At 44.1% G+C, this 23,735-nt stretch overlaps 2 protein-coding genes across 19 annotated transcripts in view; one reads left to right on the top strand and one right to left on the bottom strand.

The window, feature by feature from the left end:
- Positions 1 to 23,735, bottom strand: part of LOC133251412 (uncharacterized) — a 391,267-nt gene that overhangs the window by 43,137 nt on the left and 324,395 nt on the right. For 8 of the 10 annotated variants that reach the window (XR_009737610.1, XR_009737606.1, XR_009737602.1 and 5 more), the window contains exons 9-10: positions 12,735 to 12,822; positions 1,679 to 1,734 (exon numbers count right to left, since the gene is read on the bottom strand). Coding sequence is in view for 1 of the 10 variants with exons in the window: in XM_061423823.1 (XP_061279807.1) it covers positions 23,549 to 23,598 (50 nt within the window). In the remaining 9 variants the exon portion in view is untranslated. Of the gene's footprint in view, positions 1 to 1,678; positions 1,735 to 12,734; positions 12,823 to 14,212; positions 23,599 to 23,735 lie in introns of those variants that run through there. The other 2 variants (XR_009737608.1, XM_061423823.1) reach the window with 2 other exon arrangements.
- FGF1 (fibroblast growth factor 1) overlaps positions 1 to 23,735 on the top strand; it is a 106,978-nt gene that overhangs the window by 69,189 nt on the left and 14,054 nt on the right. For 7 of the 9 annotated variants that reach the window (XM_061423826.1, XM_061423832.1, XM_061423824.1 and 4 more), the window contains one exon: positions 14,011 to 14,213. In XM_061423826.1, the coding sequence (XP_061279810.1) occupies positions 14,045 to 14,213 (169 nt within the window). In that variant the 5' untranslated portion in view covers positions 14,011 to 14,044. Of the gene's footprint in view, positions 1 to 429; positions 546 to 10,812; positions 10,902 to 14,010; positions 14,214 to 23,735 lie in introns of those variants that run through there. The other 2 variants (XM_061423831.1, XM_061423830.1) reach the window with 2 other exon arrangements.

Raw genomic sequence — 23,735 nt, 5'->3', positions numbered from 1 at the left:
CCTTGTTCTGGCCTTACTCTTTATCCCAGAGCAACTGGAAAATAATAAGTGGTTTACGTAGGGAATATGTACAGCAATCACACCTAGTGCTATGACAGAATAAACGGAATGCTGCCCTGGGAGCATTAGGAAATCAACTCATCTCAACTGGTGTCTGTGGAATGGAGGAAAAGTAGGGAGGTCAGGGCTGGGGACGTGTCCAAACAGGCTTTCTGGAGGAGGAAATATCTGAGATGAATTTTTGAAAGATGAGTATGACTTAGCCAGGCCACAGTGGAAGGGTGGAAGAAGGGAGAGAGAGAGAGAACGCGACTGGGTGATTGTGACAAGGTTAGGTGTGACAGACGAGGAAAGGCTATAGGTCATAGGTTTGGGTTTTATCCTGACGGCAGCAGAGAACCCACTGACACAGTCAAAGGTCTTCAATAGGAGAGAAATGCTCATTTTCATACGTTAGAAAGGTCACTGGCAGCAAGGTAGAAAGTGGACTGGAAGAGAGGAGTGCTGGAAAAGAGAGGCCACTGCTGTCCGTCTCAGCAGCCCAGGTGAGAGAAGGTGTTACACTTGCTCTCAGGAGCACAGTGAAAATGCAGGAGGGAGGGTGATGCGAGCAAACACTGAAGAGGCACAGTTGAAAGGGCTTTGTCACACGTGGGATGGGGTCAGTGATTTCTACTCTAACCAAAGAATAGTCTCAACAAAATTCTATTTGTGTTGAGACTATGACTTTATGACTTTGAACATGGTCAATTTTTGTAAATGCTCTGTGTGTCCATGAGAAAAATGGTGTTCACTAATTGTTGGGTATAGGGTTCTCTTATATGGTTCATTCAATTAAGCATGTTAATTTTGTATTTTGATCTTCCACATCTGTAGTATTTTTTGTCTATTTGCTCTATTATTTATGATAAAAATGTGCTAAAATCTCTCACCATCATTGTGGACTGGTCAACAACCTTTCTTCATATATTTGTCCATTTTTATTTTTGAGGCTACTTCATTAAGTATACACAGGCTTTGAAGTTTTACCTCTCTCTGTTGAATTGATCCAGTTACCATTATGCAGTGATCCCTTTTATCCCTGATCATTCTTTTTGCCATAGACCTATTTTATATTATTAATGTATTAATATTGCTATACTAACTTAAATTTTTGTTAACTTTTGGTGTCTATTTTTCATCCTTTTTCTTTTAACCTTTCTGTTTCCTCACACTTTTAATGCATCTCTTGTAATCAGGGTAGATGGATTTTCTAAAAAATCAAATAACTAGCAAATTTAGCCCATATACATTTCTTGTGATTATAAATATATTTGAATTTATTTCTGCCACTTAATTATGAGCAATGTTTTTAAAAGTTTCTATTAGTTTTCTCTTTTTTTCTAGATTCTTTTGGATAAGTACAGTTTTATTCATTTCATTTCTTTTCCCTTATACCTGTCAGTTTCTGGTTGAAATGAATACATTCTATTTCTTTTAACATGTATATTTGACTTATCAAAATCTAAGGTAAATGAGTATCTCTAAGGAAGAGTTCAGGCTTTTGGGTCACACCATTCAAAGAGATGAGATAAAGGGCATGGGGTATGTTTGAGGCCAAAGGTGAGATCTATTTTACACATACTGAATTTGAGGACACATCCCCAATTATCACCTTAACAGATGTCTATGCACTTACCTTCAATGGCTTAATACACTTTGCAAAACATCCTCCTTCTTGGGTATTCTGCATTGCTTAAGCAGAGACAGAAATTAAAAACAAAATTAAAAACTAACAAACATCAGTGTTTGTCTTCCTTTGATTCTTAGAACCACGTCTTCCCCTCTGACCTCGCCCAGGGCCACACTGAACACAACTGTGTCCTAGAAACAGCAAGCCTCACGAACATCCTTAAATAACGAGAGCTGAGTCTGAAACAGTGACCTGTATTCTCTCACATAACCATGGCTTACCTGTGCCTCCTCCATCTTTTCCACTGTGTTTGCAGCTTGAATGATGAGGGAGGAAGGGCTTAGCTAATTTCTGCCAAATATTAGAGGGGAGAAAAACTCTATTTCCATACCAGCTGAAAAAATTATTTTATAATATAAAATTTTAAATTTTAATCGGAGGCTAATTACTTTACAATGTTGTATTGGTTTTGCCATATATTGACTTGAATCTGTCACAGGTGTACATGTGTTCCCCATCCTGAACCTCCCTCCCACCTCCCTCCCCATACGATCCCTCTGGGTCATCCCAGTGCACCAGCCCCGAGCATCCTGTATCATGCATCGAACCTGGACTGGCGATTTGCTTCACATATGATAATACACGTTTCAATGCCATTCTCCCAAATCATCCCACCCTTGCCCTCTCCCACAGAGTCCAAAAGACTGTTCTATACATCTGTGTCTCTTTTGCTGTCTCGCATATAGGGTTATCATTACCATCTTTCTAATATATATGCATTAGTATACTGTATTGGTGTTTTTCTTTCTGGCTTACTTCACTCGTATAATAGGCTCCAGTTTCATCCACCTCATTAGAACTGATTCAAATGTATTCTTTTTAATGGATGAGTAATACTCCATTGTGTATATGTACCACAGCTTTCTTATCCATTCATCTGCTGATGGACATATAGGTTGCTTCCATGTCCCAGCTATTATAAACAGTGCTGCGATGAACATTGGGGTACACATGTCTCTTTCAGTTCTGGTTTCCTCGGTGTATATGCCCAGCAGTGGGAATGCTGGGTCATAAGGCAGTTCTATTTCCAGTTTTTTAAGGAATCTCCACATTGTTCTCCATAGGGGCTGTACTAGTTTGCATTCCTACCAACAGTGTAAGAGGGTTCCCTTTTCTCCACAGCCTCTCCAGCATTTATTGCTTACAGACTTTTGGATAGCAGCCATTCTGACCGACGTGAAATGGTACCTCATTGTGGTTCTGATTTGCATTTCTCTGATAATGAGTGATGTTGAGCATCTTTTCATGTGTTTGTTACATCTGTATGTCTTCTTTGGAGAAATGTCTGTTTAGTTCTTTGACCCATTTTTTGATTGGGTCGTTTATTTTTCTGCAATTGAGCTGCAGGAGTTGCTTGTATATTTTTAAGATTAATTCTTTGTCAATTGCTTCATTTGCTATTATTTTCTCCCATTCTGAAGGCTGTCTTTTCACCTTGCTTATAGTTTCCTTTGTTGTGCAGAAGCTTTTAATTTTAATTAGGTCCCACTTGTTTATTTTTGCTTTTATTTCCAATATTCTGGGAGGTGGGTCATAGAGGATCCTGCTGTGATGTATGTCGGAGAGTGTTTTGCCTATGTCTCCTCTAGGAGTTTTATAGTTTCTGGTCTTATGTGTAGATCTTTAATCCATTTTGAGTTTATTTTTGTGTATGGTGTTAGAAAGTATTCTAGTTTCATTCTTTCACACGTGGTTGACCAGTTTTCCCAGAACCACTTGTTAAAGAGATTGTCTTTTCTCCACTGCATGTTCTTGCCTCCTTTGTCAAAGATAAGGTGTCCATAGGTGTGTGGATTTATCTCTGGGCTTTCTATCTGGTTCCATTGATCTATATTTCTGTCTTTGTGCCAGTACCATACTATCTTGATGACTGTCTTTGTAGTAGAGCCTGAAGTCAGGCAGGTTGATTCCTCCAGTTCCATTCTTCTTTCTCAAGATTGCTTCGGCTATTTGAGGTTTTCTGTATTTCCATACAAATTGTGAAATTATTTGTTCTAGCTCTGTGAAAAATACCGTTGGTAGCCTGATAGGGATTGCATTGAATCTATAGATTGCTTTAGGTAGTATACTCATTTTCACTATGTTGATTGTTCCAATCCATGAACACAGTATATTTCTCCATCTACTAGTGTCCTCTTTGATTTCTTTCACCAGTGTTTTATAGTTTTCTATATATAGGTCTTTTGTTTCTTTAGGTAGACATATTCCTAAGTATTTTATTCTTTTCATTGCAATGGTGAATGGGATTGTTTCCTTAATTTCTCTATTTTCTCATTATTAGCATATAGGAATGCAAGGGATTTCTGTGTGTTGATTTTATATCCTGCAACTTTACTATTTTCATTGATTAGCTCTAGTAATTTTCTGGTGGAGTCTTTAGGGTTTTCTATGTAGAGAATCATGTCATCTGCAAACAGTGAGAGTTTTACTTCTTCTTTTCCAATTTGGATTCCTTTTATTTCTTTTTCTGCTCTGATTGCTGTGGCCAAAACTTCCAAAACTAAGTTGAATACTAGTGGTGAGAGTGGGCACTCTTGTCTTGTTCCTGACTTTAGGGGAAATGCTTTCAATTTTTCACCACTGAGGATAATGTTTGCTGTGGGTTTGTCATAGATAGCTTTTATAATGTTGAGGTATGTTCCTTCTCTTCCTGCTTTCTGGAGGGTTTTTATCATAAATGGATGTTGAATTTTGTCAAAGGCTTTCTCTGCATCTATTGAGATAATCATATGGCTTTTATTTTTCAATTTGTTAATGTGGTGTATTACATTGATTGATTTGTGGATATTGAAGAATCCTTGCATCCCTGAGATAAAGCCCACTTGGTCATGATGTATGACCTTTTTAATGTGCTGTTGGATTCTGATCATTAGAATTTTGTTAAGGATTTTTCCATCTATGTTCATCAGTGATATTGGCCTGTAGTTTTCTTTTTTTGTGGCATCTCTGTCAGGTTTTGGTATTAGGGTGATGGTGGCCTCATAGAATGAGTTTGGAAGTTTACCTTCCTCTGAAATTTTCTGGAAGAGTTTGAGTAGGATAGGTGTTAGCTCTTCTCTAAATTTTTGGTAGAATTCAGCTGTGAAGCCGTCTGGACCTGGGCTTTTGTTTACTGGAAGATTTCTGATTACAGTTTCAATTTCCGTGCTTGTGATAGGTCTGTTAAGATTTTCTATTTCTTCCTGGTTCAGTTTTGGAAAGTTGTACTTTTCTAAGAATTTGTCTATTTCTTCCAAGTTGTCCATTTTATTGGCATATAATTGTTGATAGTAGTGTCTTATGATCCTTTGTATTTCTGTGTTGTCTATTGTGATCTCTCCTTTTTCATTTCTAATTTTATTGATTTGATTTTTCTCCCTTTGCTTCTTGATGAGTCTGGCTAATGGTTTGCCAATTTTATTTATCCTCTCAAAGAACCAGGTTTTGGCTTTGTTGATTTTTGCTATGGTCTCTTTTGTTTCTTTTGCATTTATTTCTGCCCTAATTTTTAAGATTTCGTTCCTTCTGCTAACCCTGGGGTTCTTCATTTCTTCCTTTTCTAGTTGCTTTAGGTGTAGAGTTAGGTTATTTATTTGACTTTTTTCTTGTTTCTTGAGGTATGCCTGTATTGCTATGAACCTTCCCCTTAGCACTGCTTTTACAGTGTCCCACGGATTTTGGGTTGTTGTGTTCTCATTTTCATTCATTTCTATGCATATTTTGATTTCTTTATTTCTTCTGTGATTTGTTGGTTATTCAGCAGCGTGTTGTTCAGCCTCCATATGTTGGAATTTTTAATAGTTTTTCTCCTGTAATTGACATCTAATCTTACTGCATTGTAGTCAAGAAAAGATGGTTGGAATGATTTCAATTTTTTTGAATTTACCAAGGCTAGATTTATGGCCCAGGATGTGATCTATCCTGGGGAAGGTTCCATGTGCGCTTGAGAAAAAGATGAAATTCATTGCATTGGGGTGAAATGTCCTATAGATATCAATTAGGTCTAACTGGTCTATTGTATCATTTAAAGTTTGTGTTTCCTTGTTAATTTTCTGTTTAGTTGATCTATCCATAGGTGTGAGTGGGGTATTAAAGTCTCCCACTATTATTGTGTTATTGTTAATTTCCCCTTTCATACTTGTTAGCATTTGTCTTACATATTGCAGTGCTCCTATGTTGGGTGCATATATATTTATAATTGTTATATCTTCTTCTTGGATTGACCCTTTGATCATTATGTAGTGTCCTTCTTTTCTCTTTTCACAGCCTTTGTTCTAAAGTCTATTTTATCTGATATGAGTATTGCTACTCCTGCTTCCTTTTGATCTCTGTTTGCATGGAATATCTTTTTCCAGCCCTTCACTTTCAGTCTGTATGTGTCCCTTGTTTCTAGTGGGTCTCTTGTAGGCAACATATATAGGGGTCTTGTTTTTGTCTCCATTCAGCCAGTCTTTGTCTTTTAGTTGGGGCATTCAACCCATTTATGTTTAAGATAATTATTGGTAAGTACGATCCCGTTGCCATTTACTTTATTGTTTTGGGTTCAAGTTTATACACCCTTTCTGTGTTTCCTGTCTAGAGAAGATCCTTTAGCATTTGTTGGAGAGCTGGTTTGGTGGTGCTGAATTCTCTCAGCTTTTGCTTGTCCGTAAAGCTTTTGATTTCTCCTTCATATTTGAATGAGATCCTTGCTGGGTACAGCAATCTGGGCTGTAGGTTATTTTCTTTCATCACTTGAAGTATGTCCTGCCATTCCCTCCTGGCCTGAAGAGTTTCTATTGAAAGATCAGCTGTTATCCTTATGGGAATCCCCTTGTGTGTTATTTGTTGTTTTTCCCTTGCTGCTTTTAATATTTGTTCTTTGTGTTTGATCTTTGTTAATTTGATTAATATGTGTCTTGGGGTGTTTCGCCTTGGGTTTATCCTGTTTGGGACTCTCTGGGTTTCTTGGACTTGGGTGATTATTTCCTTCCCTATTTTAGGGAAGTTTTCAACTATTATCTCAAGTATTTTCTCATGGTCTTTCTTTTTGTCTTCTTCTGGGACTCCTATGATTCGAATGTTGGGGCATTTAACATTATCCCAGAGGTCTCTGAGATTATCCTCATTTCTTTTAATTTGTTTTTCTTTTTTCCTCTCTGTTTCATTTATTTCTACCATTCTATCTTCTACCTCACTTATCCTATCTTCTGCCTCCGTTATTCTACTGTTGGTTCCCTCCAGAGTGTTTTTGATCTCATTTATTGCATTATTCATTATATATTGACTCTTTTTTATTTCTTCTAGGTCCTTGTTAAACCTTTCTTGCATCTTCTCAATCCTTGTCTCCAGGCTATTTATCTGTAATTCCATTTTGTTTTCAAGATTTTGGATCATTTTCATTATCATTATTTGGCATTCTTTATCAGATTCCCTAACTCTTCCTCTTTTGTTTGGTTTAGTGGGCATTTATCCTGTTCCTTTACCTGCCAGGTATTTTTCTGCCTCTTCATCTTGCTTGTATTGCTGTGTTGGGGTGGCCTTTCTGTATTCTGGCAGTTTGTGGAGTTCTCTTTATTGTGGAGTTTCCTCGCTGTGGGTGGGGTTGGATGCATGGCTTGTCAAGGTTTCCTGGTTAGGGAAGCTTGTGTCAGTGTTCTGGTGGGTGGAGCTGGATTTCTTCTCTCTGGAGTGCAATGAAGTGTCCAGTAATGAGTTATGAGATGTCAATGGGTTTGGAGTGACTTTGGGCAGCCTGTATATTGTAGCTCAGGGCTGTGTTCCTATGTTGCTGGAGAATTTGCGTGGTATGTCTTGCTCTGGAACTTGTTGGCTCTTGGTGGTGCTTGGTTTCAGTGTAGGTATGGAGGCGTTTGATGAGCTCCTGTCAATTAATGTTCCCTGGAGTCAGGAGTTCTCTGGTGTTCTCAGGATTTGGACTTAAGCTTCCTGCCTCTGGTTTTCAGTCTTATTCTTACAGTAGCCTCAAGACTTCTCCATCTATACAGAACCAATGATAAAACATCTAGGTTAAAGATGAAAAGTTTCTCCACAGTGAGGGACACCCAGAGAGGTTCACAGAGTTACATGGAGAAGAGAAGAGGGAGGAGGGAGTTAGAGGTGACCAGGAGGAGAAGAGGGGGAATCAAAAGAGGAGACAGCAAGCTGGCCAGTAATCACTTCCTTATGTGCTCTCCACAGTCTGGACCGCTCAGATGTTCATGTAGTTATACAGAGAAGAGAAGAGGGAGGAAAGAGACAGAGGTGGCCAGGAGGATAAAGGGGGGAATCAAAAGGAGCGAGCCAGATCCAGCCAGTAATCAGTTCCCTAAGTGTTCTCCAAAGTCCGGAACACACAAAGAGATTCACAGAGTTGGGTAGAGAAGAGAAGGGGGAGGGGGCAGATAGAGGCGACCTGGTGGATAAAAAGGAGAGTCCAAAGGGGGAGAGAGCAGTCAAGTCAGTAATCTTGCTCCCAAGTAAAAATGGGTACTGAAGATTGGGTTCTTAAAGGTACAAAGTTGATAACAAATACCAAAAAGCTAAGATTAAAAATCTAGAGTAGAGGTTGGATTCTCAAAAATACAATATTAAAGAAAAAAAGAACAAAGTCACAAAAATTATAAATATATATATATGAAGTTTGCTTTAAAAAATAGGGTCTTTTTTTGCAAAGTAATAGTAGGTTATAAAAATGAAAATTAAAGGAGTAAGAGAGGACTGAAAAATTAAAAAAAAATTTTTTTTAAAGAATGATAATAGTAAAAATATATCTAGGATTTTCTCTGGTGTTGTTGTGGACAGTGTGGGGTCAGTTCATTTTCAGATAGTTCCTTGATTCAGTTTATACTTCTCAAGATCTATAGGCCCCTTCCTATGTAGTCAGTGCTAACTACAGGGTTTTAATATATTGCACCTGTTACTTCCAAGGCGGTTCCCTCTGTTTTAGCTTCTTGTGTTTGCTGGTCTTGTCAGTGTCTAATTTCTGCCCTGACACAAGGGGGTGGTGGTGGACACTTTTTTAGGGTCACTTGTTCAGTTGTGCTCTGGGGAGGAAGGAACACTGTAAACAAATAACACTGGCGTGAGTGGGGAGTGCTCGCAGTGTCTCGGCCGCGCTGGGTTTGCCCCCGTTCACGGTGTGTGTGCTTACCCTGTCTACACTGCTCAGGCTCTAGGTTGCTCTGCCGGGAACTGTCTGAGGCCGGCCCTGGGTTGTATGCATTTCCCAGGTCTAAGCCGCTCAGGTTCAGGTATTCGGGTACTCCTCAAAGACACAGACTCGGTTGGGCCTGCGTTTCGTGCCCTTTCCAGGTCCGAGCAGCTCAGGCGACCAGGTGTTTGGCGAGCACGGTGGCTGAGACTTATCGCCTCCCCCATCCCTGCCGCTCGGTTTTCTGGGTGTACAACCAGCACACCTTCTCAGGCAGATGTTGACCGTCCAGAATCCCAAGAAGTCTTGGTTAGCAACGAACCTGCTTGCAGTTTGGTAGATAATGCCTCTCTGGGGCCAGGATTAGCCCCTTCCGGCTCTGGCTGCCTTTGACTGCCTGTCTCCGGCGGGGGATGGGCTGGTCCGAAGCCGGCTAGCTCCAGTCAGTCCTTTGATCTGTGAGCAGGCCTGGTGGTGTCTTAAGTTAGGGCTTTTTGCGGGGTAGCTATCCCACAGTCTGGTTTGCTATCTCAAGTTATTTCCCTCACATTGCCCTCGGAGCATTCAGGCCAGGTCCTTACTCTAAGCAATGCAGCCCACACCTCCCCTGCCCAGCCCCTGCTTGCTAGTGGCGGATGCAGGCGTCTGCACTGCTTCTCCACTGGGAGTTACGCTGGCACATAATATGTGGGTTTTAATTATTTATTTATTTTTCCTCCCGGTTATGTTGCCCTCTGAGGTTCCAAGGCTCGCCACAGACTCACCAGTGAGAGTGTTTCCTGGTGTTTGGAAACTTCTTTTTTAAGACTCCCTTCCCGGGATGGAGCTCCATCCCTACCTCTTTTGTCTCTCTTTTTGTCTTTTATATTTTTTCCTACCTCCTTTCAAAGACAATGGGCTGCTTTTCTGGGTGCCTGATGTCCTCTGCTGGCATTCAGAAGTTGTTTTGTGCAATTTACTCAACGTTCAAATGTTCTTTTGATGAATTTGTGGGGGAGAAAGTGGTCTCCCCATCCTATTCCTCCACCATCTTAGGGCCGCCTCTCTGAAAAAATTACTTTAAATTAAGCATTCAGTTGCAGCTGACCTAGAACACATTAGGCTTCGACCAGTTCAACATAACCACTTACCCCTCTCTCCTAGAGGTCAGGTCACACTTGTAAACTTTCTAAGTAGTGTTATGAATACTATGCTCATTTAACCCTTCAGACAGCTGAAGGGTTAAATCTGAGGTAGGCAGCAGGGTGGGGATTATTAGAGGAAACATCTTGGAAGAAGTTAATGACTCGCCCAGGCTCCCAGAGACAATTTGAGCATAGCTAGAGCTGTACAGTGTTCCTTACTCTCTCACACTGAAAAGTGACTATTGTATTCCTGGGTAAGAGCATATACTTAACATCCTATTCATGTGTCAGAGCTCAGGTTCTCTTCCAGAGGCTACAGCTAACAAAATATGTCAGACTTAATATGAATGTTCCAATAGGCTTGGTGTTCTCACTTTGGTTGTCACTGGGAAGTCGAGAAAATCTCCCCAGGGCCCCAAATCCCAGAGGGCTGGGCCAAGCACATGACAAAAGACCTCTGGGCTTGGTCTTTTCTATCTCCCAACATACCCAGAGATAACTCCCTTCCTTGACAGCCAACAAAAAGATTACAGTAACCAGGAGTAGGGCTTATAAATTTCCATTATACTCTATGCCTGATTTCACATAGTTAATGGATTCATTTATTAGAGCAATTTGTGAAAATCCCCAAGGGTCTGGTAAGGCTGCTGCCTAATGGTTTTATCACGTCATATACTTTCTTCATGCCTGTCCCTTTAACACTTACTGGATTGGCAAGGAACTTTGGACCAACCACTACTAAAAATACAAGTAAACTGTAAACAAAACAAAAAGAGGAGGGGCATTTCGTGCCTCTGGAGTTTCATTTTTGAAAAAATATTTCGTTTTTGTATGTTTTACAGCTGATTCGTAAATGCCACTGTCACAGTCTACCAAATTCACATTGAACTCAAGGCTTATTTTCAGGCATCAGCATATCGCCTTCAGATTTCAGGTATGGATTTGAACTGAAGGGTGATGGGAACAATCTTAAGTCAATGCAGCCACACTGTCACTGCACCTCTTACTGGGTGGAACAGGCACAGAGCAGAGGCGGGGGCTTGTATAACCCCAGGCCACAATGCAAACCAGAGGGAAGGGGTGCCTGGCCTCTGGCAGAGGTCCTATCTGGAGAGAGTTGCAGTGATAAAGCCCAGGCTTCATGGCTTAACACACACATGAATGTGAGAGGATAAGCAGAAATCTTGGCCAGAACCGATGCCTCCAACCTTGGCCAGACTTTTGGTGCATATGTTCCCTTCATTCCAATGGGATGGAAGCAACAATGTAAATGAGTAGAGCCAAATTCATATGCAACACTTAGAAACCAACTTAATGGAGACTCCTAATGGGTGCCAGATCTAGAACGGAGACCATCCTCACCACAGCAACTGCTGCATGACCAGGGCTCATGGGGACCTCCCTTTGAGAAAATCCAGGGACAACAAGAAACAAAATTCTGTCTGTCTAAGATGGAGAATACAAATGAGTATAGTGAAATGGCCACCACTAGTATATAGTTATTGTCTCCTGTACTTAATTAAGTACTAGGTGCTTGAAAAGAAGACTAATAGAACAAAAAGTATGGATTATCTCTTAGCTATAATTTAAGGAACAAGGATCTGGTCAGTGTTGTATGCTGATGACAGGTAATGGGTAAAAATGCCCATGTTTGGAAACACTGAATTGCTTTACATCAGAGGGGATTCCAGAATTGTGTGGAATGGGGAAGAGGAGGAAGAGGGACATTGAGAGGTTGGGAAGAAACAGGGATGAGTACAGAGACAGAGGTGGGCACAGAGACTCAGAGCCTTGTGGATAGAGGGTTTTGGAAAAGAGAGTGAGGTTTTGGGAAGAGAATGCAAAGAGCTGTGCAAGGTGAACTCTGCCATCTGCCCTGTGGAACTGATGTATATGAAATTAATTTTCTATCTGTTATGGTACTATGTGAAAAGGACCAAAGTTTTGCCTTATGTGAAGGAGACATTTGGAGGTGGTCTGACTTTAAAGATAGTTTACATGGTGTATGCAAAACTCTGAGGATCCTTGGAGGGACTTCAAACCATAGCCCGTGTGGCTGCAGATTGGAAGAGATGTACCAGACACATTAAAATGCCCGGAACAGAGGAACACATGGAGGCTTCTAACATGAACTCTAATTCCAAAGTCACCAGGACAAATCACCCAAATTGCTGTCTTGATTTCTGTTGGAATTACCTTCTATGCAAGCAGTTCCCTGAAGCCACTCCAGGGATGGCCGGATGGCTGGAAGGGGAGTGTGATGAATGTAGGAGACTGGCTGGCCTTCTGTTAAGTTCACAGGGCTCCTAACACCTGGTGACATGCGTTCTCCAGGGAATAATAACATGCATGGGGGCAAAAGTGGAGGCTGTTGGTGGGGACAGCCAATACCTGGGTTACAGATGAGTAACAACGAATGATCAGGTCATGGGGGCAGAGGTAGGTGCCAGGCTATGAGTAAAACCCCCACTTCTGCTAATAATACTGTGCTATCACTGAAGTCACTTAATACTGTCATGGTAATGAAGGGCAGGTTGGGGCTTTCTTTCAACAGACCCCTTTAGAGGCTCACTTACTAGCTGTTGAGACAGGCCATGAGCAGCTATAAGCTTTGGTTTCACTTTATAAAAAGATTGAGGATAATATCAGTGTCTGCCTCAATGACATAAGTTAACTCCTAGCCTAAAATATGTTAATGATGATGCTGATGATCACTAGTATTGTAAAGCCACTTGATAATCAATGTGTACAATTGGCATCTACTCACTTTTATAAGATGAAATTCCCATGGTGGTCTTCTGGTCTCTTCTTCACCTTTCTTGTGCAGTCCTTGTAGTGAGCACCGATCCAGTCTTCTACATGGTGGAGCAAGTAGATATTTTATTTATTTATTTATTTTTTTCTAATTTTATTTTAAACTTTACATAATTGTATTCGTTTTGCCAAATATCAAAATGAATCCGCCACAGGTATACTGAAGTTTATCAGCCTTGCTTTTTAGTTCGTAGAGAGCCACAGATGCGTTTGTACACTGGTAATACGAACTTGTGTAGAGTGCGTCCACTAATCTATTTGTACACTGATAATATAAATTTGTGTACAGTGGGTCCACTAATGCATTTATACGTATGTGCGTTTCTGATAATATAATTTGTGTACAGTGGGTATACATAGCATTAGAGGGTCATAGAAGGTCATACAATGGTTTCTGTGTCATAAGACTTCTCATTAGGAAGTAATTAGGGTGAAGGTAGTCTTTGTACCAGGGATAGACTACTGTCTTCCCTGTGTGATCTGAGGATGTACAGGAAGCTGTGGACGTAGGCAACAGCCAGCAGAACCTTCAAAATACTCTACCCCATAAAATTTCCTTTGGCACAGTGATGGCCCTTTAAAAACCCCACCTAACACCTCCACGTGCCTACTTCTCCACTTCTGGTTCCGTTCCCACCAGCAAACCCATAATTTTCCTTTACACATTAACTGTTGGCTAGCTCAGAAACACTCTACTCCACCCCACCCCACCCCACCCCTTCCCCCACGGGTCTCGCGTGCCCAGGCTCCCTGGGCTATCTCTGTACACAGGCCTCAGCACCTGGGCAAAACAGTGGGAGGTGGAGGGCACAACCTCGGTGCCGGCCTCTTGACTTCTGTGGGTTTCAGCCAGACCCTGAGTGTTATTTTAGTGCAACTTCAGTGTTTAATTTGAGGATGTGTGTGGATCAGAAGGAGGGACCAAAACATTATTTTTTTTTCCATCCGCCAAAATGATCAAATTTGATATTCCAAAAAACGCACAGCCTGGTCCAAAGCTGTGTCCAGTTGGTAAGTGGGAAATGACTGAAAATCCCTCCCCTGCCGGGGACCATCCCTCCTTAACCACTGGCCACTGCGCAGGCCCGTTTACTGTGGGCAGCACCTGGGCAGTCTGTGGTTTCCGCCCACCCAGGAGCCGGTGCCCTGAGGCTCTCCTTGCCTTCTTGAAAGTGCACACAGCACCTTCGCTGGAAGAACATCCTACAGGGTTGTTTCATTTCTTACAGCCTTGAAACAGCCACAACCAGCAGCTGCTGAGCCATGGCTGAAGGAGAAACCACGACCTTCACAGCCCTGACTGAGAAGTTTAACCTGCCTCTAGGCAATTACAAGAAGCCCAAGCTCCTCTATTGCAGCAACGGGGGCTACTTCCTGAGAATCCTCCCAGATGGCACAGTGGATGGGACGAAGGACAGGAGCGACCAGCACAGTAAGCACCCATCTCACATTTCTGGTATCTTCCTTACTCAGGGACAGGAGAAGGGAGAATAGGGAGAATAGCTAAGGGCTGTACCCCCTTCTCCCCTTCTCCAAGGTTCTCTTCAGACATGACACACTCAGACGCAGGGGTAACAAGGTACAGAGGGTCTGTGTGTGGAGAAGGGGGAGTTGTGAGGGCAACAGCCTGCCTAAAGGAGTCTGATTTCAAGAGTTTAAGAGGACTTCTCTGTTGACCTAACATATCTGCTGTGAGATCAGACAGGCTGCCAATGTTCAACTGTTCCAGATTCCTGTAAGCAGCGAGAGGCCTGGTCCCCAAGGCCAGTCAGGGCCCTTCTCACTCCATGACGGGAAGGGCCACACGGGGCAGGGGCAATAAACTCCCAACAGACAAGGGCTCAATTTCAAGTTAACCGATTCTCCAGGTTGTATTTCCACTGGGCATGATTTGTGAAATCCTAGTTCACAATCGTAGTCTTACACATCATTAATTATGCTGCTCTTGCTCTGCGTATCATGCAGACGTGGCTGCGGTAACTGGGAGGGGTAAAGTCATTCTCCAGACCTTATAGAAACAGGAGAGTAGGAGCGATTTGAGCCAAAGGCTGACTATCTCTTCTGGGCTTTCCTGCCAGCGCTGCTCTCAGATGGTGTTGATAAATGGCGGTATGACTTTGGAGAAAAGACTCTCCTTGACTATCTAAGAACAAAAATCTCTCCCTTCTGCTTTAGTATTTCTGGCAGTGGTGTGTATGTTTGATATGAGGTGTCTGGGTTCTACTGTGATGTCACTGGGGATTCCCTGAGCCCCACCAAATCATTAGATGTTGGAGTGGAGCCAAAAGTCAGATCTGGTCCCTGCTCAGAGGGTCTGAGGGGTCAAATGTGTCATGAACCAAGGGAAGGAAAGTATGGATGAAATCAGGAGACACAGAATAGCACAGGTAGAATTTAAGGTTGTGCAGGATGGCTTTAAAATGAGATACGGAACACTGCTTTGATGTGATGGTAGTCTTTATTATTGATTTGATTTACACAAAAGGTTAAGGCTGCCCAGGTGGTACTTGCGGTAAAGAACTCACCTGAAAATGCAGGAGACTCAAGAGACATGGGTTTGATCCCTGGGTTGGAAAGATCCCCTGGAGGAGGGCATGGCAACCCCTCTAGTATTCTTGCCTGGAAAATCCCATGGACAGAGGAGCCTGGCAGGCTATGGCCCATAGGGTCGCAAAGAGCTGGACACAACTGCGGCAACTTAGCATGTCTGCACACACACCAAAGGTTGCAGGCGCTAAGCACAAACGGTCACCCCAGTGGTGCTCACTCTCCATCCACAGAAGCACAGATGATGGGGGCGGGAGCTAGCATTTACCAACCAGGTGGCACTGTCCCTTCCCTCTCACCCACCAAGCAGACCCTTGCAATGAGAAGCAGGAAGTTTGGGGCTGACTGCTGCAGGGTCAGCTTAGTTTTAATGGCTTGTCTTCAGATGGACTTCTGAATGCCTATAATCGATGAAAAATACGTGCCAGAGTATAGCAAAAAAAAGACTACTGAGTATGTCAAACATATACACGAGCAATGTTCACTGCAAATAAATGGACTTAGACTTCAATCTGTTGTGTTGTATCAGGCAAGCTACACATTTTGTGTGATCTGCCTCATATAACACAAACGGAACAAGCTGTCATTTCTAGAAGGTTTTAAACATTTCTATTAAGTCTTATCGTTGGAGAAGGAAATGGCAACCCACTCCAGTGCTCTTGCCTGAATCCCAGGGACGGGGGAGCCTTGTGGGCTGCTGTCTATGGGGTTGCATAGAGTCGGACACGACTGAGGCGACTTAGCAGCAGCAGCAGCAGTAAGTCTTATCAGTTTTTTGAATCAACGAGAATGTTCTCTGGTCTTCCGCATCCCAGAGGAAAAGACAACCTTAGTGATGTGTTCTATGGGGTTAAGCTGGCTCTTCTGTGAAACCTTAAATTCTGGGGTCACAGGAGGCTACAATTACAATTCCAAGTACTAGAATTTCTGTACAAAGGGCATGTGACTTCACTGTTAACATTATAGTCTGCACTCTGGGTACAGAATGTGGGACAACTTCTGCATAGTGCTGCAAATTCAGCTGCCTGCCCTGAGATGTCAGAAGCCCTGGAGGGCAGCATACAGTAGCACAGGAGCGTGTGTGAGGAGGTCGACACAAGAGTGATGGTGGATTAATTACTTCCCAAGTGAACTCAGGCTAGTTATGTAACTGTTCCGGCCTTACTTTTCTCAACTGTAAAAGAAGAGCAATATTACTTGCCTCCCAAGTTTCTTGGGCGGATTACGTGAGACAATGTAGTGAGAATTCTCGGCACAGTCTCTTGCCCGAGAGTAACAGTTCCCCATAGGTCGGTTCATGCTGCTACTGTCGTCCCCACTGTCGCCATCACTACCACCGCCAACATTTCCAGGCACTCAGCACAGCACATGGACACTGTGTAGCACTTAAGGGCCCTCCCTAGGCCCTTCTCTTCAGGAACACTGCCCCCCAGGAAGCCGAGGGTTCGGATTCAGGTTTGGATTCAAGGCCTCTCTGGCAACATTCAGAGTTGCTGTGTTGGCCTATTTACTTAGTCTACAACTAAGAACAAGGGCCAAGGAGGACAGAAAGCAAAGCAGGCTGAGTAAGCCAAAATCCATGCCCTACCTGTCAGTGCCAGGACACCCAGGTAATCCATGTACCCCCTGCAGTCAGGAGGCCTAGATTTAGAGTCAGAAACCTTGAGGTCATATTCCTGTGCTGCCGCTTTCTAACTGGATCAGCACCCGACCATTATCATTCTCTCCATTTGGCATAAAGTGCTCTGCAAAAGGAGGTAAGTCTCCCAGCCCCCAGACCCTTCCCACCATCTTCTCCTCTACAAAAATGTGAAACTCTCCAGTGTTCCCGGCTATCTCAACTAGTGGGGAAATACTGAGGCTCAGTTTCCTCACCTGTGCAATGGGAAAAGCAACACTGCCTTGTGTGTCTGACAAAGCTGAAAACTCATGAGACCCTGTAGCCAAAAGGACTGACTCCTTGCCATGGATGCACCCACTAAATGTGGCTCTGTCGCCCTCTTCTGCCCAGTGGTGGTACTGCCACAATCTTTCTGCATTTTAAGGTTCTTCAGAAACAATTAACCTGGGCAAGCACGGAGTGGATGATCCCTGGGTGGTTAGCACAGTGGTTTGTCTTCCTTGATCATTAGTTTCAGCATGACTAGAGACCATGAAGATATGTGGATAACCACACTCTAAAACTTCCTCCAGGGAGAGTATTTCTAAAAGCCAATCAAATATTTAAATAAATCTACATAAACCATGCAAAATGGAACTATACGCCTTCCAGTACTATAAAGCAAAACAAACAAACAAACAAAAAAAAAAAAACAGCTTTCCTTTCACAGCTTCTCTTTGTCCCCAACCAGTTGATCTACTCTGGACAAAACTGAGAAGTCTGCAAAATGTATTCCCTTCCTACCTCCAGGAGAGTAAGTTTCCCAGAACCTAACGCAAGGTCTTTCTTGGAGTGGGATAAACCCAGGATGGATGGATGTGCATGGACCACTGTCCGGTAGACCTGAGTCAGAGGTCTCCACAGGTGGGAATTCCTGGCCTACAGAGAAGATGTTTTTGGTTTATCCCTTTACAATGGCTCAAATCACAGCTGTAGGCAGTTAGCAATGCAGACTATGGACATCTGTTACTTTGCCACACTAGGAAAGCCAGGCAGGACCAGAGAGGACTGCAAGAAGGGGCGCTGGGGGCAGGGTGTGAGATTTTTGTTGACTCCTAGGGTGTGGCTTGGGGGGCTGGTAAGTGGCCGCATCACCAGGAGAGGGAAGCTCCTGGAGGAGGAACAGGGGCAGGGAATGAGGACCAGCTCCACCTCAGACATATAGTGTTTGAGGAGCGCCTTGTGTATCGAGGCAGCCCTCCTCGGGGTCATACTGCACATTTCCTTGTGCAATTATCTAATGGTCTCCTGCCTCACTGGGCTCCCTGATGATGGGGACTTCGTCTCTCTCAGCTCAACACTGCGATCTGTGTGTCAAGCACATGGCTGGGCGGTCAGGATCATGGCCAATAAATATTAATTTGATGAGTGAATGAACTGTGTTGGAAGCAAATAAATTCAAATTCAATAATATATTCCATAAATATCTATCAAGCACCTAATATATGCCATGCATTGCACTAGACTATTTAATTTCCTCTTAGCCACGGTCCTGATGAGGTTATTAATTATCATTCATAATGAACTGCCCTGTGAACTAACTCTGTGAACACTGCGCTCTGGGAACAGCCAGTAATTGGGAAACTTGGCACCGACCCACAGCTGCATCTTCCAAAACTAAGGCTCTCTTATAGCACACTCGGAGAAGGCAACGGCACCCCACTCCAGTACTCTTGCCTGGAAAATCCCATGGATGGGGGAGCCTGGTGGGCTGCCGTCTATGGGGTCGCACAGAGTCAGACACGACCGAAGCGACTTAGCAGCAGCAGCAGCTTATAGTACACTTCCCCCCCGACACCAACACCACAGCCGTGGTTTCACACCACACACTAATTAAATGAACATACTGGATTCACACAGCCCATCTGTGGGCCCAGTAGATGCAGGACCCATCACTGCGGTTTACTGGCTCCCTGTCAGCTTCCCTGTCGGGAAGTTACTTTTCCTCCACATGCCTCAGTTTCCTTGTTTTAAAAACAAGGATGGCAACAGTACCCACCCTCATAGGAAAGTTGGAATTTTAAGTATGACAGTTTGTGAATGTCTTTAACAGCCTGCCAGGCACATGATAAGTGCCTGGAACATGGTGTTTATCAGCAGCAGCATCCTGAGGCTTGCTGGGCCTTCCTTGTCTCACCATCTGATCTTTGGAGTGTGCTGAGTTAAACCAATGCTACACCAGCTCCCTGCATCTCGGCATCTCAGGACTGTCCGGGCTTGGAGCTCTTGAGGCCTGGCATGTGGTTACCTTGTACCCAGGCACCAGCAGCTCTGCAAGCCCTGCCCTGTCTCGCCTCTCTGCACACCAAGCTGTCTTGGGCAAAGCAAGAAGGAGCTCCGTGCCTGACTCCGCTCCTTTTGAGGGAGTTCACTCTCTGTCTAAGGGGGCCATAACCTATTTCTGGAGCAGTAACTGGAGGATAGGAAAAAGCTCACAAGCATCCCAAACCTGCAGCCCCCTCCCGTGGCACGCACCCCTCACCTCCCCAAGCACGTACGAGGCTTCATGGGGAGCAGGATTACCGGCACCACTCACCACACAAATGGAAATGTTCCTGAGCAAAGTGTGTGCCAATCAAATATTTATAAATCAAACCACATCCTAAAGGCACTAGAGGAGTTCACCGGTCCCCAGAACCCTGCTTTGCAGCCCTTTAGAAAGGGTTCCTTCCCTTTAGTGAATCCCTCCTGCCCACAGTTCTGGGGGCGATCCAGATTCCCCATCCTGCTGTGGCTCACCACCTGACGGCGAACCCACTGTGCTCCCCACTGCATTGGTGTGCTCTTCAAGTGACCACAGTGGGCAGAGCCAGGCATCAGAGAGAGTGACTGGTCTTCAGACAGGCACACTCTCCCTGGTGGCACGCCCTGCCGAAGGCCTCCTACCCTCTCCTCCCTACCAGCTCTTTATCTGCTTACACAAGAGGGATTTTTCCAGATAGACTATTTTTTTTTTTAAATATCACACAGTCCATGGACTGTATCAAAATTTTCCAGGCACCTTTTTCAGACCCTAGAGGAGAAGCAAACACCTTTACACATTCTAAGAAAAGTCTTTTTCATACACACACACACACACACACACACACACACACGTATCCAAACCACTGTAACTTTTTTCCCCCACAAACTCCATTTTATTTCTTCTCCGTCTTTCTCTAATGTTTTACGGTGCCCGGCTTGTGGCTACATTTTAAGTATAAATGCCACTGACATAAAACAACCTCACCAAGTTCTGAATGAGGCTGACCTCATTTTGGGTAAACAAGGCAAAGGACGGGAAGTCTCCAACCCAGAATAAACCAGGCACGTAATCTCTCTGGGCCTCTATCTGGAGAGCAGAGGTGGAAAGCAGGCTTAAAGGCCATGGAGGAATGTGCTGCAGAAGCAGGACCTCCCTCCGCAGCATTCATCCTGCTGAACGCAGCAGCTGTAGTCTTACCTTTCAAAATTCCTAGGGAAGGACAGGAAGAGAATAGCATGGTGCCCCAAAGCTCATGTCTCTTGGCACTGGCAGGTTCTAACTCCTGTTCCTTCTTTCTATCCTTGGAATGTAAGGGATCATGTGTCTTACTGACTAAACTACTATGAAGAGCTAACGGAAGGCTCTGAGGCACAGAAGAGAAAACCAGAGATACCAGCTTATAATTCCTCAGGAAAAGAAGGAAGATCTCTAGACAGGGACCAGCATATCCACTCAGATTCCTGGCATCCCCCTTTCCTGCTGCTGCTGCTGCTAAGTAGCTTCAGTCGTGTCCAACTCTGTGCGACCCCATAGATGGCAGCCCACCAGGCTCCTCTGTCCCTGGATTCTCCAGGCAAGAACACTGGAGTGGGTTGCCATTTCCTTCTCCAATGCTGACTGACTCTTCGTGACCCCATTGCCTTCTCCTCCCCCTTACCTAGGTTCCCCTAAGCAAAGACCCCTGAAGGGTCCAAAGGATGAGACAGGAGCGTGGGTTGCAAAGGTCATCCTGTATATTTCAGTTATTTGACATTTACTTTTGATAAATTGGCCATTCCCAAACCAGCACACCTTAATGCATTCCTAGGCAAGGAGCAGGACTGGATTCTACCGGGGACACTATGGTTACTAGTCCATCAGGCAAGTGCTTCCAGTCGTTCTGTAGAACATTTTTAAAGTGCTTTGTAAGTTTGAATTTCTCTAAGAAACTTGTAACCATCACTAGAGTACCTTTTTTGAAAATTGCTTTTCATTTCTTCTGCTAAGTCAAAAGTCACTGTCCATATTTCAGAGATGGGGAACAGTAACTCCCCAGAGGGCTGAGTGATTTGCCTTGTTTTTCAAAAAGTACTTGCCCCTTCATCCTTGGGATGCTACAGAGCCACTGACCACCCAGCTCATAGAGAGCAAGTCCTAAATTCCCCATATGGGAGAGAGGAGGCACTCCCTCCACCCCTGTGTCCTGGGTGCTAACCTGGTGGAAGGTGCTGGAAGAAGACACTGAACAGAGCAGGTGTGACCTGAGTGGCCCTTCACCAGCTTTCCTGGTTCCCTGTCTGCCCTTAAATTGTTGTTCAGTCACTAAGTTGTGACCCCACAGACTGCAGCACATCAGGCTTCCGTGTCCTTCACCATCTCCCGGACTTTGCTCAAACTCATGTCCATTGAGTTGGTGATGCCATCCAACCATCTCATCCTCTGCTGCCCCCCTCTCCTCCTGCCCTCAATCAGGGTCTTTTCCAGTGAGTCGGAAAGGTGTGTCTGCCCTCAAGATGACACATCTTTTGCAGATCCCTGCATTCAGGTCTAGATGGTCCCCGAGGTCAAGTCTGTGTTGGGTCACAGAGCACCAGCAGCAAGAAACTGAGTGTCTGCCCACCAACTACAAACCAGGCTTTTCACATCAACTACCCAGCCTCACCCAGAACACTACAAAACCATCGGCAGCCCCATTACCCAAAGTTAACCACTGTTACCAACTTGCTGGCAGTTCTTGCCTCAGTATTGTCTTTTGAAAGGAACGAAGAGTTAGGATGAAAGGCAATTTCCCTCCACTCCCCTCCCCAGTCTCAGTCATTTTCATCCTCCCCAGAGCAGCCACTGCTATGAATTTGGACTGAATCAAGTGCACATTTTTATCTTTTACTCCCTATCTATTCATAAGCTATGTGCATTGGTTTGTTTTGTTTACAAAATTTTCATCAAGGACTTACCATAAATACTCTTTTGCAGTTTGCTTTTTTCCCGCACTGTACATTATTTTCTGCTTTTGAGAGAGAAAACAATTATAGAGAGAGGGAAAAAAGAGGGTTTTGGTTGTTGCACTTTTGTTTGCTTTTAGCTCAAAAACAAGTGGAGTTTTTGCTATTGTACTGCTTGATTACTCTGGGTCATCTGACCCTCAATAGGTGTAAGCCCCTGAAGGCGGAGACCTTGCCCACACTGAGCGGAGCACCCAGCAAGTAATGCCCGGAACATGCATACATGCTGACTCGTGGCTTCCCCTGAGGCCCCTGCTCCCTCCAAGAGGGAAGGGCTGCTGCTTCCGCCAAGGCTGTTGGCCAGTCCCTCCCTCTCTTTGTAAGCCCCCCTCTCCCACTTGCTCTCCTTCCCTCCCACCCCTCAGCAGCAGCTGCAGGAGGATGTAGGTTTGGAAAACTGGAATGAAGTCACACTAGGCAGTTGGACACCTAGTCAGCTACGCGAGCAACGCGCTGGGTGTTACTCCTTCCTGCCAGCTCTGCTTGTAGAAGGATATATGTTTAAGCAACTTAGCCAGAAAGAAATCCAGTGAAAATGAGCTATGAAACTTGGACATCCTGGAGAAATAATATTTACAGAGGAAACTCTTGAGACAAACTCTCACCAGTGCAACAACTTGGTGCTGGGGCTCAGGGCCGAGGTCTGAGTCGTGCGCCAGGCAGCTCTGTCTCATGTTTACCTCCGTGGGGCGTTAACATGGCCAAGACGGGGCTCCTCAGACGGCAAAGTCAACTCTGCCTACCCCCACAGCGAGACAAACGGGCAGTATTTAAGGCGCAGAACAGGAATGGACTAGAAAATAAAAAGCTACAGAAAATGTCTTCCTAGGTGATCACGATGTGCTGGTGTAGGTTCGTCATTTATAACAACTGTACCTCGCTGGTGGGGGGTGACAATAATGGGGAGACTGTGCCATGCAGGGGAGGGGCACATGGTAAATTTCATACTTTCCCCATATTTTTGCTGTGAACCTAAAACTGCTCTACAAAAGGAAGTCTGTTAAAAAAACATTTTTCTTGATTACCCAAAAGGACTTGCCCTTTAGGGGTTTCTGTTGTAGCTATAATGTGACTGACTTATAATAATGTGACCTACTTATATAGGTGTGCGTGCTAAGTCACTTCAGTCGTGTTTGACTCTTTGTGATCCCATGGACTGTGGCCTGCCAGGCTCCTCTGTCCATGGGATTTTCCAGGCAAGGATACTGGAGTGGGTAGCCATTTCCTTCTCCAAGGGATCTTTCCCACCCAGGGATCAAACCCAAGTCTCCCACATTGAAGGCAGATTCTTTACCATCTGAGCCAAAAGTCCCAGGTAGCTAACATCATCATGGCTACAAAACGGGGTTCTGGATGGCCATCCGACATCTTGTGCAAGTCAGACCTTGAACATAAGGGGGACCAAGGAGGGAAGTGAATATGGCTTGATTTGGACCAACCTTTCTGGTAACTGTTCAAGGTATTGTATGAAATAGAGGAAAAAGCAGGATATTTAAAATAGTCAGGCCTGGATTCTGGCCA

The sequence above is a fragment of the Bos javanicus genome, chromosome 7 (genome assembly GCF_032452875.1).
Source record: "Bos javanicus breed banteng chromosome 7, ARS-OSU_banteng_1.0, whole genome shotgun sequence".
NCBI lineage: Eukaryota > Metazoa > Chordata > Mammalia > Artiodactyla > Bovidae > Bos > Bos javanicus.
This window is presented reverse-complemented; position numbering and strand designations above follow the sequence as displayed.